The sequence below is a fragment of the Anser anser genome (assembly GCF_964211835.1).
Source record: "Anser anser genome assembly, chromosome: 1".
Lineage (NCBI taxonomy): Eukaryota > Metazoa > Chordata > Aves > Anseriformes > Anatidae > Anser > Anser anser.
Genome location: NC_139720.1, coordinates 214955051 through 214969891, shown reverse-complemented (window position 1 = coordinate 214969891; position 14841 = coordinate 214955051). Strand labels below are relative to the sequence as shown.

Genomic DNA, 14841 nt, shown 5'->3' with positions numbered 1-14841 from the left:
CCTGGTCCCTCAGCGCTGGGACTCCAACTGCCCCTGTCTCCCCGGAGCGGGGACGCTGTGGGTTTTTGTCCGCCTGGAGCTGGAGTGCACCTGGATAAATGGGGAACGCTGAAACTCAACCTGAGAAAGAGAGAAAGGAAGCCCACGAAAAACCTCTGCTTGACTGGGTATGGGAAAAAAAGATTCTCAACAAAAGGCACCCCAAGGGCGGCACGCAAAGTTTCCCTGCGGAACGGGAACGGTAAGCCGACAGGGGAAATATTTAACAAACGTCGTCATCTGGCAGGTAACAAGAAGCCGAACATCTCGGGCTACAGCCTGATGGCGAAAAGGTGCCCCCAGCAGCAGGGGACAGGGTGGGGAGATCACAGGGTCACAGAATTGTAGGGGCTGGAAGGGGCCTCAAGAGATGATCGGGTCCAACCCCCAAGACGTCAGGCAGCAGCCGCAGGAGTGCAGCACTACAGAGGTGGATTGCACAGGCGCACCGAGGAGTTGCAGGCGCATTCACCGAGCAGCTGTTGGTGCCGAGCCGCGGCTGCGAGCCCCGCGTGCAGACACGCTGCTCCGCGCTGTGTCCGCGTCTCAGGAGCGCGGGCAGGAGAGCCAGGTAGGCCGAAAGCCGACAGACCTGGCGAGGATTGGGAAAGGAAGCACAAAGCCTCAAGTGAGGCTGAAAACACCAAGGAAAAATCAATCTCCTGAGGTTAACAACGAGAGGTTTGAGGATTGACCTGACCACAGTCATTAAGCATCCCCACAAGAAAGCACACGAGTCTCTCATCTAGCAGACAAAATTAGCGTGCTCCAGGGGCTGGAGCTAGATGAATCCCAACGAGGAAGAGCGCAGAACGTGTTTTAATAACGAAGGTGATTACCCGTCAGAGCAGCGCGCAGACAGGAGTGTGCCTGAATCCCCAGCGACCTGCGGAGCACGGAGGGGACCCGCCAGGGGGCTGTGGCCCAGCCAGAAGCTCCGAGCTCACCCCCAGCTCTGGGCGGGGGGCCAGGGCAAGTGGCCGTGAGCACCTCCTGGTTCCTAAGCCCCAGGGGCACATCCACCCAGCAGAGCGGCACCGCGCGCTCGGACGGTGCCGGCCGTGGAAACTCGAGCCCCAGTGCCACGTGGACTTGCCAGCTCATGCCCGGACGCGATCTAGATGCATTACCCAGGGCTTCAGCCGTGCTAATAAGTCCTGACTCCTGTCAAGGCTTAATTAGCTCGGGCGCAGAGCCAGGCTGCAGGGCTGGACTCCATCCGGACGCGGCTCACCTCCAGCCTGCCCGGGCGTCGCGGTGCTCGGGGTGAGCCCGCGGGCTGCGAGGGCACAGGAGTGCACGGCGGGGACGTCCGGGCATGAGCAGGGAAAGGGGAAAAGCAGAGACAATGCCCTAACGAGAGGGGCAACAGGCACCTTGCATGGGTCCCAGGGGCAGACGAGGGCTGGGCACATCCATCCCAGCTCCGCGCTCCTGCGTGTCTCACCCCTGCCCTCCCCGGCCGGGCGCACGTGCTCCCTCCCTGTCCTTTATCACAGCAAACGGGAGGTCAAATACCAGGGGTAGGCTTTTTTTTTTTTTTAAATTGATGGGGAATAACATGACCACCGACAATTTCTGCAGCTATTTCAGCTAGGATAATAAAGGCAATAAACTTCTGCTTCAGGGCACGGAGTGACCACTTGCGGGGTCAGCACGTTCAGCGGTCCAAAGGCGGCGAGGTTAAGTGTCGTCTGTCTTCAGTCGCCTCTGCAGCAGGACACCGCGCTTTATGGCTAACGGCTTGGCTCACCCACAGCAGCTCCAGTGATATAAACCACGCCATAAAAACCTACCATAAAGTGAGTGCTCGTGATTCAGTACGAGGGCTCGGCTGGAAGGTGCTGATCATCGTTGTCTGCGGCGGGTTAGCTAGATCAAGAGTGAGGAGGTGTAAAAGCCCTTCTGTAAGCAGCCTGAAAATGATGACATATTCTAGCACACAGCCTAGCCTCAGATACGGAAAAGCTGAAAGATTTTGGTTGACTGCAGAGAGGGGATGCTGCGGCCCCAGGCCTGACAGCCACGGCTGTAGGCAGCTCTCCACCTCCGAGCCCTAAGGTTGGCCGCTGCGCAGTTCGGCTTCGGCAAGAGGCACAAAGGTGCTGCGTTAGGACAAAGCAGGACGCCGGTGCCAGCCTGAGGGATGAAGACCTCAGGCAGAGCGAAGGAAGCCCCCGGGAACGCTCCTTTCCTTGGGGTTGGTACCAGCAGCCCAGGCTGCGTGCTGTGCACGATGGCCCTGCAGAAGGCTGCGGCGTGCCTCCCGGGGAGCTGCCCCCTTCCCCTGGCAGCTCCGGGGACGGCAGAAATAAATAAATAAAAAGGAAGAGGTAGGTTGCGCTGCGTTACTGAAATTTCATTAGGAAATTCAGCCCCAACGTCCAGGCAAAGAGGCTGACGATGACGCCCGGGCCTTCTTCTTTGGAGCCATTTCCAGCGTCGCCGCAGTGCTCTCACTTTATTTCGGACATCTGTAACGGCGTAACCGTAGCGCTGTGTCTCCGAGAGGCCCTTCAGCTTGCTATTGAACTGATAAATTCACTGTATTACTTTACACAAATCAATACCCTAGCAGTTATCAGGGGTTGATGTGACCGAAATTGGTTTCAGCCAATTTGTGAGTGTAATAAATGTCCATTTATCAAATCAATTCATTCGGTGGTGCTTCGCAGACCGCCCGGGCTCAGGGTGCCACGGGGGCGATGTCTCCGGGTCCGTACCCGCCGCGGGACCGCTCTCCTCCGCCAGGACCCCGCGTCCCCCCGGCCGTGCCCCCACGGGGAGGAGGAGGAGGCAGGCACGGGACCGCTGGCCGTGGTGTAACAGGTGCCTGCGCACGCTGAAATGCGGGACTGGTGCAGGAGAACACTTCGTCCAAATGGAAACCCGCTCCTTCGGATCAGGGCAGGGTGCTGTTCCCGTGCGTCCGTCTTCCCCCAGCTTTGAAACTCCTGCTGGTTTCAACATCACAACCGCTCCGCGCCTTCACCATTTGGCATTTTATACTTTAAAAGTAGATTTTCCGCACTACTCTTTTATTTGTAATCTCTGAACTAAAAAATAAACAACTCTTCTCCTTCCTCCCTCCTTGTCGACTTCGGGAAGAGTCCCGATGCAAATCGCTTCAACCCGAAAGGACGGGAAAATCAGCGCTGGAAGTGGTGTTCTGCAACCCCACCTCTACCTGCCCACTGCCTGGCAAATGCTATCTATCTGTAAAACGGAGCTATTCCTCCTCCGTCCTAATATTTAGGACATGAGATCACGAAACATATATAGTTACTTAAAAATGCTCTCCTTGGGTGTCAAGTCTGAGACAGGAGATGCTTTCTGTGGGATCCCTAAGCAGCACGCAGTTTCACCCCGGTGCCTCCGCATATTCGAGTGAAGCAGCAAACAAGAGCTAAGCAGATTCGCAGTACAATAATTGATGAGAGTGCCCTGGAAACACAGCCGTAAGCCGCTTAGCTGTTCATTTGCATGGAGCAGTTGTAGCATCCAGGCTCCCATCAGTTCCCGGGATTACAGGAACGACCTGCCCGGGGTTTTTTCCTGACGTGCCACAAGATGCAGAATTTCACCTGGATGGCGTTGAGGTGCAACGAGCGGCTACGCCCGCACCGGGGGGAGCACCGCGCAGCCACAGCCACGCTGCAGGGTCAGAGCATCCTCGAGATGCCCTGTTCCCAGCAGTTAATCATCACCCCCGGTCCTGCCATCATCTGTCCTACGTCGGGTAGCAGCACAGAGCTGCAGGGCTCTGATATGTCCCGTGCTAAGGACAGGACAGCGCCCAGGTGGTGCAGGCAGCACGAGCGTCCCGACCGCCACAGCCTCCGTGCGTCCCTGCCACCCCGACCCATGGAGCAAACCCCGAGCTCCCGTCCCCTTTGTATTCTTGGCTGAGCCTCTCTGGAGACTGTTTGGACCATGCAGCGAGTGCCGGATTAAATCGGATTATTCAATTAAGGCAGCGGTTATAAATTAAACATATCAGCTGGCCTCGGTAAATCTGGAGACGCGGTGTGCAGCAAGGCGCCCGGCCAACAAACCGTGTCAGCGAGCGCAAACGGGAGGCACGTGGAGTCCACGAAGTGGCAGCAAAAAACAGCTGGGAAGAGAAAAAATTACAAGGATAGATAGGAAGTGCTTGAAAGAAAAAGTAATGTCTCTAAATTCACCCTTCCTGAAAGCAAACAGCCAAAATGGGGCAGAAGGGAAGGGGGGAGGAGGGGACGGAGACTCTCCTGCTACCTTTTGGTCTGATATCCTGAGGCTGCGGGGGTATCAAGCACATTCCCTATAATTCAATAAGAGAAACCTCCATAAAGGCAGCCACTTTAATGTGCAGAAACACCACCTGTGTCAGAAGCAGGCACTACCCATTAATCAAAGCTTCCCAATTAGCCCGTCCTGCTGCCCCCAGGCACAGCCGCTCTCAAAACACAGAGGGTGGCTGTTGTGTTTGCAGGAGAGCTCGCTCTTTCCAGGGCTCTGAGCTCACACAGGACTCGTCTTTGTTAACGAGGCTGCTGTGGGTTTTGTATTTACGACGGCACGGCGCTCGCGGTGCTGCCCTGACCTCAGCCCTCTTACCTCACCGTCCGGCGTTCAGGCACTGAATTGGGATGCTCGAGGAATTGTTAACAGCGTACGGGGGCTCTCAGGCCTGGGACTGGCAAAGCGAGCCCAGCCCAGCTCAGTGCTGGTAACACAGCCCGATGTCCCCACGGCGGTGCGGTGCCCAGGGTGACACGAACTGCTCCTGAGAGGTGAGAGGCTGCCCCCGCTGCACCCACGGGTGACCACAAGGAAAAAGCACCCCGCAGCCCACACAGGGCTCGGGGAGGGAGGGAACGGCGCTGGCTAGGCCAAGCGACATAGTCAGAACGCGGCCCCCCCTGCTCTACAGATGCCCAGCACCCTTTTGTCTCAACGTGCTTAATTGATTAGCATAACGAAGTTAAGCTCGGAGCGACTGTCCGCGCTCATCTGAAAGGCGAGGTCGCTGTTCGGGCCTCTTTGCCTAAAAGCTGCTCTGGTTTTTCCCCCAGCTCCAGCAGCCGGTCTGCTGGAAAGCGCTGCCGGTCCCTCCAAACCTGGCTGCGCGCTGTATGCTTGCAGCACAGCCACAAGAGGCCAGGCTCCTCATTTACTCACTGTGTTTATTTAATTTTTACCAGGGAAAACTCGGAATTTGAAGTACAGGAGGAACACCTCAAGAACAAGGCACCGGCACCACAGCTTGGGAAGGTGGCCCCAGGGGTGGCAGCCGACGCTGAGACGGAAACACCGGGCGATTGAACTCGCTCCAGGCCAGACGTGAGAGACGTAAGTCACCGAGTGTTTTACCACCCCTGAGCAGCTCCCCAGGCAGAAAGCAACAGCAGCAGACAGGTACAGGCAGAGGGCTTTAAAGCGCAGGCTGGTGATGTGGCCGGTGCGCCAATCCTGCTCCCGGCAGGGGACGGTGATGTGCCCCCGTGTACGTCTTGGATTGAGCAGGGAAAGCTGCAGGGACACGCTGCTGACAACAGGTTTTGCTTCGGTGTTATCATCGGTATTTACCGAGCAACACCCCCAGAAGGATGGAGGTGGAAAGAGCTCAGGAGGCAGATCGCCCTTCTGCTTGCTGGTAGCCATCCCATCTCCCCAGAGGTCCGCATGTCCTGCAGCTCCCACCAAACGCAGGCTGAGAGCCCAGGACCTTGACTCCCACTGACCAGGGTGGAGCCAGACTCTGAGCTCCCAACAAAATCGGCGCGTGATGAGGAAAGAAGAGCTTTGGGCCATGAGCAGCAGCCGCTTCAGCTGCGCCACTGTTTGTTTCCTCAGCAGCCAATGCTTCCCTCGACACCAGGACTAGAGGGCACGAGGTGAAACTACCAGGAGGCAGATCTAAAGCAAATAAAACCATGTTATTCCTTCGCTAGCTATGCAACTGCCTGCCAAAGGATGCATCCAAGGGCAGCCTGGACAAACTCAAGAAGAAATATCTCTCGAAGGCTGCTGCACACAGAGATGTAGCTTCTGGGTCAGGGAACTCCTGGGTTGCAAATTGTTGGACGTGGAGTGGGTAGAGCGGGGCAACACCCCTCTGTTTGTCTTGCTGGTCTCTGCACTCCGCTGGCAGGACACGGGGCTAAAATGGCCTTTGATGGTGCACACAGGGCCAGGGAAGTGTGACCGAGCTGCGTGCTTGTATTTTGTGTGGAACAAAGTCCCACATCTGTAAGGAATACAGGAAGGTTCCCCAAGCAGTCTGTGTGAGAGGTGTTTATGCGCATAAAGCTGCACGGAACTGCTTGTGAATTATTAATGAATAATATTCTTAAGACAAATGGTCCCGTGAAAAAGATGTTCAAGTGTCACCGTGTTCAGGCACCGTATTTCAGCCAGCAGCTGAGAACATGCTAACGGTGAGCGGTGCAGCCCCTGGAGGCCAGCTGTAACCCTTGGGCCACCGTGCTTAGAGCGGGGAGAAATCATCCTGAACCGAAGGGCTCTAACTCCGGGCCTGAGCAGAAAGCATCCAGCAGCACTGCCTCGGCACCTGAAGCAGCCCCTCTTGTGATGAAGAACAAGCTCTTTCTCGGCCAGGAAATGCCTGCAGGACCTCCCCGGCCTCAGTGGGCTGCTGAGATCTGCTGGGAGGCAGCTCGGGTCACGGCTCGAGGCGGCAGCACGCTCGCCGAGGAGCAGAAGCTGCGGGAGAGCAGAGCGGCGAGCGAGCGGTCCTACCTGCTCCCACCGTGGCTATCGCGCTCTCCTGGCCGATGATGTGCTCCTTCAGCCGCTGCTCCAGCGGAAACCTCCGGCGTTCCTCGATCTCCCTGCGGCGCTGCTCCTCCTGGAACTGCGAGAGGGAAGGAGACGTTGGGACCTGGCACTTCTGAGCAGCACGAGGAACGACTGGTAACGCGCACACCTGTGGTTGCGTGCCTGACAGACAGACGGGCAGACTGACGCACAGACAGACAGACCGCTGCCCCCGGTCGCCAGGAAGCAGCCTGGGCTTGGTAGGAGGCAGCACCAGCCCGAGAGGCGGCAAGAGGGAACTGCTGGGTCTGCCGGCAACGGGGGGCTGAGGGCAGGGGAATGGAGAGGATGGGGCGAGCTTCGAGGGCAGCAGCTGGAAACCTGGCAGCTGACGGGAAAACCAGACTGCACCGCTCCTCTGCCTGTGATCCAAGGGCAACTGAGATCCTTCTCAAATTTCCTAGCGGGCTGTTAACCCGTTAGGGACTTGTTCATTTTGAAAAATAAAGCCTTAACTGTTCCACCTGCATTTCTTTCCTACCTGCCAGCACCCCCTGTTCAAAGAGTCCAACACCCCAGAGCGGGACGAGGAGCACTGCTGCGCCCCGTTCTGCGCCCCGGGCACACCAGACACCCGGCTTTGCAGACAAGCGCGAGAGCACTGCAAGGAGCTCTGTCCTTGGGGTGTTTGCCTCCTTCCACCTCCAGCTCGGCAGGAAGCGCAGCCTTTTAGAGCCAGTGCCGCCAGCACCGCTTCCAGCTGGGTGCAGCTGGAGCTGGCGGCTGGGTGCAGAATGCACGACGAGCGTGGCGCCTTCGCAGCTCAGACTGCAAAGACACGGAGGGGATGAGTGCAAGCACTTGTTCTCCTGGGTCCTGACCACGTTAAAGCTGTGGTTCGGATGCTTCAAAGCCACCTCCCAACAGGAGGTTGCAGAGACACCTGACACAAGCACATCTCAGATTCACGGGGACAGGACCTGGCAGATGCCCACAGCTGGAGCAGGTCTTACAGCGCGGTGAATTTCTAGAGGAAAGAGGACAAATCCCAAAGCCCCTTTGTGTCCTTAAAACGTGCTGCAAAACTTCCTGCTGACTTCCACTCTCCATCAGGGCCAGAGGCACTGCTAACATGGCCTCTCCTCGGGGAAATCCCTGCTCTGGGAAGAGCCGTCCCACGGAGCCGCGCTGAGCGACGGGCAGAGCACCCAGAGCCCACGGGGTCTGCAGAGTGAGGAATTTAACGTAGGTACACGGCCACATCATTCAAAGCACCTTCTGGGCGGAGAAGCCCCTCTAATGTCCTAGAAAGCAGTCAAAGGGTGCAGGAGGGCCTTGCTGTCAGCCCCGGGGAGGACCCCGCCGCCAGCCAGGCTGCCGGTGTCTGCTGGGCTGGGAGCGACTCTGCCCCGAGTTAAAAAACAAGAAATAGCAAGCAATCCGATTCTGACTGGCGCTGTCAGTCTCGCGTGTAACAGAGGTGCCACCAGTCCCGATGCCTCACACGGAGCAGTAACTTCCCTGCGGATCCCTGCGGAGCAGCACGGGCGGGCCGGACCCCAGCGTGCCAGCGCTGAGCTCCCCCGGCCTCACCGACATCGCGGGGCTCCAGCTACAGCTCTGCGTCTTTCTGTGCGTCTTGACAAATCTTTTCTTCCTCCCTCCCCTTCTTCCTCTCCCTTTTTAAGTGCAGAGAAGGTGATCCCTGCTGCCAGGGTGCTGAATGATTCGCGTGGGCTTACGGAGAGGAGGAACGACGGGCAGGACGCTCTGCCTCCCTCCTTGCAAGACCAACATCAAGAAAGTCCCTGGGTAGGAAGAAAGCCCCATTTTGTGGGCAAAGGCTGCACAGTCACGGTGCTTTTTGCAAGCTTTCCCACTACATTTTTCTGCTCAGGATGTGTTCTGGAGAAGCCTGCTGCTGCCCTGTGCCACCACGGCTCCAGCGTCCCCGTGCCAGCGGCTGTGGGCAACACCGAGTGGAGGAAACTTGGCAGAAAACCTACAGACGTGGAGGGCACGGCATCTTTCACCTTACAGGAAATGGAATTTGTGAGATTAAAGGAAGCCAGGATGATAAACTTCTGGGCAGCTGCAAAACAAGCCAGGGACGTGAAGAAAGCTATCCCGGTGTTACAGCCTTTGGAGGCTGGGAGAGCGGTCCTTTCGTGGGAAGGACAAACAGCATCTTGAAGTAATTCCGGGGGGCTTACAGACAGCAAAAAATTAGCTTTCGCTGTGAGGCCACTTACTCTCCCCCCGATTCTACATATCAAGTTGGGTGTAGCCTAACAGACACTTACCAAGCTACCAAACCCGACATCTTTCTCAAAATGTAGGCCTGAATTGTGGAAAGAAAGCAGACTACACTAGAACCATGACTGGATGTTTGTTTTCTTTCAAAGCTCCCCCAAAGGCTACTCGATGCGATGAAGCGGGCACGAGGTCCAGCTCGGGGAGTCCTCGCACCACTGCCTGCCAGAAGGGAGCACGGGGAAAGGGCAACGACGTGCTCGTCCGGGCTCATCGCTTTCTTAAAAACCCTTCGGCAGCCACTGACAGAGAGAGGAAATCGCTGACCACCGCTGGGTGGTCACGTTGGGACCGTAAGCAGACGTTAGATTCCCTGCGGACTGTAACACTCAGAGGGACAGGCTGGGAGCACGGTGCTGAGTTTTGGTGGCCGAAAAGCAAATGTGACCGACGCGTTCCAGAGCTGAGTTTTAGCTACCGCACCGAAGGGAAGGAAGACTTTGAGGAAACCGTCTTTGAGGAAAGCTTGAGAAGTCACTAAAAATAAATTTCAGCCCGTGACACTCTGCCGGGTGTGTTGGGGAGCAACAACTGAATGGGCAAAGGAAGAACCCTGGGAATTGAGATCAGTCCTGGGGCTGCTCTCAGGCCAGGTACACACAGAAGGCAGTTTCAAGGGCTACTCCCTGCCTTTCAGCCCTGTAATATACCCGACAGCTTATTTAGGCTTCACCTGCAGCGTTCAGCAACGTGAACCAGCTCAGGAGCCCTCGATACCAGCAAGCGTGGTCTAGCATGGGGAAGGCGCACACGGAGTTTTTTTAGAAGGATAAAGGAAATCAAAATAAATTAAAAATACATATGAAAACTCCTTGTTATTCTGTCACAAGGATATGTAAATAAAATCTATGGGATGTGCCCATCCAGTAATAGTTCTGCCAATTCATTCTCGAGCAGTGATTAAAATGAGCAATAAATTCTCAAAGACTCTCGGTGGAACGCAGATACTGGGGTGGATGCAGCCCTTGGAGCACTGCATCCCCCCCAGCTGAATATTCATCACGAGCTGCCTTGACTGTCTTTTGTTTTATATACAAGTACAATCATCTTCATCGGGAGCATCTTTACAGATATATTTCCTTTCTCCCCTTCATCTATTAGCTAAGCATAAAAACCAAAGCAGCTCTTCAAGCTGTTTGGGGCGGGTTTTCTTGCCGGTGCTGGACCCCAGAGACTCTTTACCCAGCAGATAATTCCTCCTCCCTCCTCCTGCAATGATCCCAAGTACTTTATTCTCAACTTCCCTTCCTAAAAACTTGCTTGGAGAGCTGTCCCAGCGAGCGCAGCTCACCAGGCGCCGTCAGCTCTGCAGCCACTTTCCCCGCTCTGATCTAGCACGGAAAGCACAGGGGAAGGAGCGCCGTGCTCCGCGCTACGGACACAGGTTTTCTGGTCGGGGAACGTGGCTTTGAAGTCCGGCTGGGGCAAGGATTTTCCTAGGCAAGCACAGGCTGTCCAGCAGACGTGACTGCCTGGCAGACTGACTTGATGGTATCTGCTAAATGCGGTCATCGCCACAGTTTAAATTCCCTCCATCATCTTCCACGCACGGGCGAGTTTTTAACCTCAGGTTTCCAAGAGGCAAGTTCGAATTCCACGCCTGTAGAACCTGAGGTAGGCAACGTCAGGGGACAAGTCGGAAAGCAGAAGCAAGCCTGGCCCCACCGTGACTCAGTTTCTGCTGCAGCGACCCGGTGGCACCGGTGCCCTTTCACAGGGCAGCTCTGAGCCCCTCCTGCCCTGCCGGGACCGAGACTGATGGCGCTCTCCAGGCTCCGCTCCTCATTCCTCCGACTGCTTTTCATTTCTTGACACCAGGCTGCAGGTCCCTCGTTGTCTAATAACCTGCTAACCTCTAAGCTTAACTGCCCCTCTTGTTCTTTTCCTGGAAGCGCCACCGCCAGCAGGGATCTTTTCCCTCTTTAACGTACCTCGTAACCGTGACTCGCGGACGGGACACGGACGGCTCCAGCCCACTCGAGAAGTGGGGCTGAAGGGACCCGATGGACATTTCACAGCCAGACAGCAGAAATCAGTATCTTTTGCCTTAGACTGGTGCCTGTGAATACATGGACCCCAGGCCCACAGCTGAACTTTAATTCTCAGATCTCATCCTTCTTCCAGGAATTTCAGAAAATAAAGTAAAAGAATATCTCGGTTTTACTGTATTTTTGCCAAGGGCTTGCAGGACAGAATTGCTCGTCCCTGTGTATCAGGAATTCCTGTGTCAAGGAAGAAATGTCAACACGGAAGAGAAGGGCACACAGCTATGGATACAGCTCATAAAGACTTTAGTTCTTTTCTTCCTCCTTTATGCATCATGTCATCAACTTACACAGCCTTCTTCCAAAACAGCATGACATCTTGGAGGTGTAAGTGTGCTAAGGCGATCCTCCACTGCAGGCACCAGGCCTTCCTGAAAATTGTTCTTATAATGGAAAAAGGATGACAAAGTCACCTGAATCTCGGGCTCACCTTCGTCTCTGATGCTCTCAGAAGGTTCATGACCTCCCCTTCGCGGGCGTAATCCAGGGGCGTGTGTCCCATTTCATTCTTCTGCAGGGGGTTGGCACCTGATGGCAGGAAGAAATTCAAAAGATCAGGGGAGCAGAGTTCAGCCTTGGTACGGAACGAGCACGAAGCGCATCTTGTGCCCCCCGTGCTAGTCCGAGTCCCCTCGTAACCTTTGCTCCAGAGGGTATCAGGATCAGAAGGGGACAATGTACAACCAGCGGTTACACGCGCGGGGAACAAGAAAAGGAATTGTCACCCCTAACAATTGGCCTGGCAGGGAAGAGCTGCTGTTGGGGACGAGAGCACATGGTCGCCAGAGGAAAATACGGCCTGACAAAAGCGCCCGCTACCGATCCTGGGGGAGCCAAACGGGACCACGGCAGCTTCGATTGGACACGCCATCCCATCCCTCTGCTCTCTTACTCCACGCTGGAGCTGGAGATGGCTGCGGTCTGCTGAGCAGCTGCCACCGTGAGCCTACAGAAGTGGCCTTTGGGGAAAAATCATTCTCTTATTTAGAGATAAATTTAAAAAAAAAAGCCAACAAACCCCGAAGACTGAACTAGTGCAGGGGACTCAGATGGGTATCCTCACGGAAACAAGCCTGCCCAGAGCTCCCTGTCCCCTGTCCCCTCCCCAGACGTGCCGGGCTGCAGAGGGACACAGACAGTCAAACTGGTCCCAGTTGGTGCGGCGGGAAGTAGCAGTAAGCGTGTAGAGGCTATCTGGGGCAGGGCACTCCAAGATGAGAAGAGAGAGCTACTGGGGAACAGCCAGAGATGCAAGCAAGGTCCCACAGGGCTCAGAGGTGCCTCTGGCTCTCGGCACCTCAGGAAGCATCTCTTAATGCAGAGAGGGACTCGGCACAAATGCTCACGTACCCTGTGCCCCCGCAGCTTGCTGTGCCAGCCAGCCAGAGGTCACGAGAAGGAACCTTCCGACTGGGCTGAACCCCCCGGCAGGGTGCTTGAGCTAACCTGACCACCCCGGCGGTGCCAAAGCGGCAGAAGTCACCCAGCCTTGAGGAGAGCCAGTCGTGGTGCTGGGCAGTGCCGGCCCGCAGCCTGAGAGCCGGGGGGGTGACGGTGACCGGCAGCGGGGCAGGGAGGGCTGCGGGTGCCTGTGCCCGGCAGGGAGGGACGGGAGAGGGACGGGAGCTGCCAAAAAGCTGCCCGGGCGCTGCTGCAGGCTCCCCGCTCTGCAGGCAGCGTGGCAAACACCTTCTGCCCCGCTGCACCCCGGGGCGAAGCGGCTACCTTGGCACGCGCGAGGCGGGCGGCAGCCCCTGCTCCTAGAAGGCGGGGATGCGCCGAGCACCCCGAGCGCTCCATAAAAGCGAGCAGCAATCATAATATATGAAAGAGGAGAGAGGGCTGCGCTGTCGCGAGCCGGGGAGATTAGCCATTCCCAAGCATTGGCATCGGGGATCTATATTTGCTTACAGAATGAAAAATGTGCTCCATAAACATTCGACGCAGAGTAATTTCTATTGCAAGCCTTGTCATTGCGAATAAAGAATATGATGGAGACAGGTGAGATTGCGCAGGGCCGGGGCCCGCCGCTCCATATCCCTCACGGAGGCAGAGCTCGCCGCCCCCTCCCCAGCCCTCCCGGTCCCCTCCCCGCCGCGCAGGGGGGCACGTCCGGGGCTCTCCAAGTGATGACATCCTCGAGGCAAGGCCCGCTTTCATCTCAAATGAAGGCTGAGGTTTGTTCGGCTCTTCCCTTCTCCTGGATCTATCAATAATGGCTCTCCAATATTGGCCTAATCCCCCTGTTAATGGCTTTGACGACTTGACTAATTGCTGCAATAATTGATAGAACCCGACTCGCGCGACTGGTCGATTCCCACCTCCAGTACCGGCAGCAATAAAATATTACGCCGCCATAAATAACCGTGTCACTTTGCCTGCTAATAGAACGCCAAAAGTGGCCACCGGTTCATCAGCGCCCCGGCCTGACCTCCCTCCTCGCCGCCCCCTCCCCGCCGCCCTCGCCCACCCCTGCAGCCGCCCACGGCCGGGCGCCTCGGCCCCGCTGCGTGCGCCCAGCGGGCTCCGGCCTCGCCGGGCTTAATAGGAGGCAATCCGTCACCTCCCACCAGCTGTCTGGGGCTGGAGATGGACACCTGGGCGACACCTCGGGCTGTGCGAGGCGGCCGCCTCCTCCCCCGGCCCTCCTGCACCTCCCTGCTCACATTAGTAGGCCCCGGCTTATCATATTTGATAAATAGCGCGCCGGCTCTCGCCCAGCACCCGCGCGGCAGCGCCTAGCTGGAGCAGCTGCGGAAGGTCACTCATTGGGGAAATATGTTTCTGTCAGCGGTATCGAAAAAAGTTTAGTAGAGTGACAGGCCTCAATTTTTCAAATTTTATTAACTCCATCCTCTTAACAATTTGTCTTGAATTCCTTCGGATTCTGGATAACTGTCAATAGAGCGCGGGACGCGGCGGGCGCGGGTACCCGTCCTCAATGCGTCGGCACCAGGGGGGAGCGGGGGTCACCACCAGCAGCATCGGGTGGGATCCTCCGGGGGGAGGCAGCGTGGGACCCACCGTGGTGCTGTCCTTGCTCCCTGTCCTCCATCCTAGCTCCTCTTCCTCTCTCCTTGCTCCCTGTCCTCCGTCCTAGCTCCTCTTCCTCTCTCCTTGCTTCCTGTACTCCGTCCTTGCTCCCCATCCTCCATCCTTGCCCCCTGTCCTCAGCCCTTGCTACTTGTCCTCCATCCTTGCTTCCTATCCTGAATCCTTGCACCCTGTCCTCTCTCCTTGCTCCCTGTCCTCCATCCTAGCTCCTTTTCCTCTCTCCTTGCTCCCTGTCCTCTGTCCTAGGTCCTTTTCTTCTCTCCTTACTTCCTGTACTCCATTCTTGCTCCCCATCCTCCATCCTTGCTCCGTGTCCTCCATCCTTGCCCCCGTCCTCCATCCTTGCTCCTTGTCCTCCATCCTTGCCCCCTGTCCTCCATCCTTGCCCCCTGTCCTCAGTCCTTGCTACTTGTCCTCCATCCTTGCTTCCTATCCTGAATCCTTGCGCCCTGTCCTCTCTCCTTGCTCCCTGTCCTCCATCCTTGCTCCCTGTCCTCCGTCCTAGCTCCTTTTCCTCTCTCCTTGCTCCCTGTCCTCCATCCTAGCTCCTTTTCCTCTCTCCTTGCCCCCTGTCCTCCATCCTTGCCCCCTGTCCTCTGTCCTAGCTCCTCTTCCTCTCTCCTTGCTT

At 56.7% G+C, this 14841-nt stretch overlaps 1 protein-coding gene across 4 annotated transcripts in view; it reads right to left on the bottom strand.

Annotated features, from left to right (window-relative positions):
- CLPB (ClpB family mitochondrial disaggregase) overlaps positions 1 to 14841 on the bottom strand; it is an 81082-nt gene that overhangs the window by 18098 nt on the left and 48143 nt on the right. For all 4 annotated transcript variants that reach the window (XM_083824161.1, XM_083824160.1, XM_083824162.1 and 1 more), the window contains 2 exons: positions 11590 to 11687; positions 6784 to 6898 (listed from right to left, as the gene is read on the bottom strand). In XM_083824161.1, the coding sequence (XP_083680287.1) occupies positions 6784 to 6898; positions 11590 to 11687 (213 nt within the window). The remainder of the gene's footprint in view (positions 1 to 6783; positions 6899 to 11589; positions 11688 to 14841) is intronic.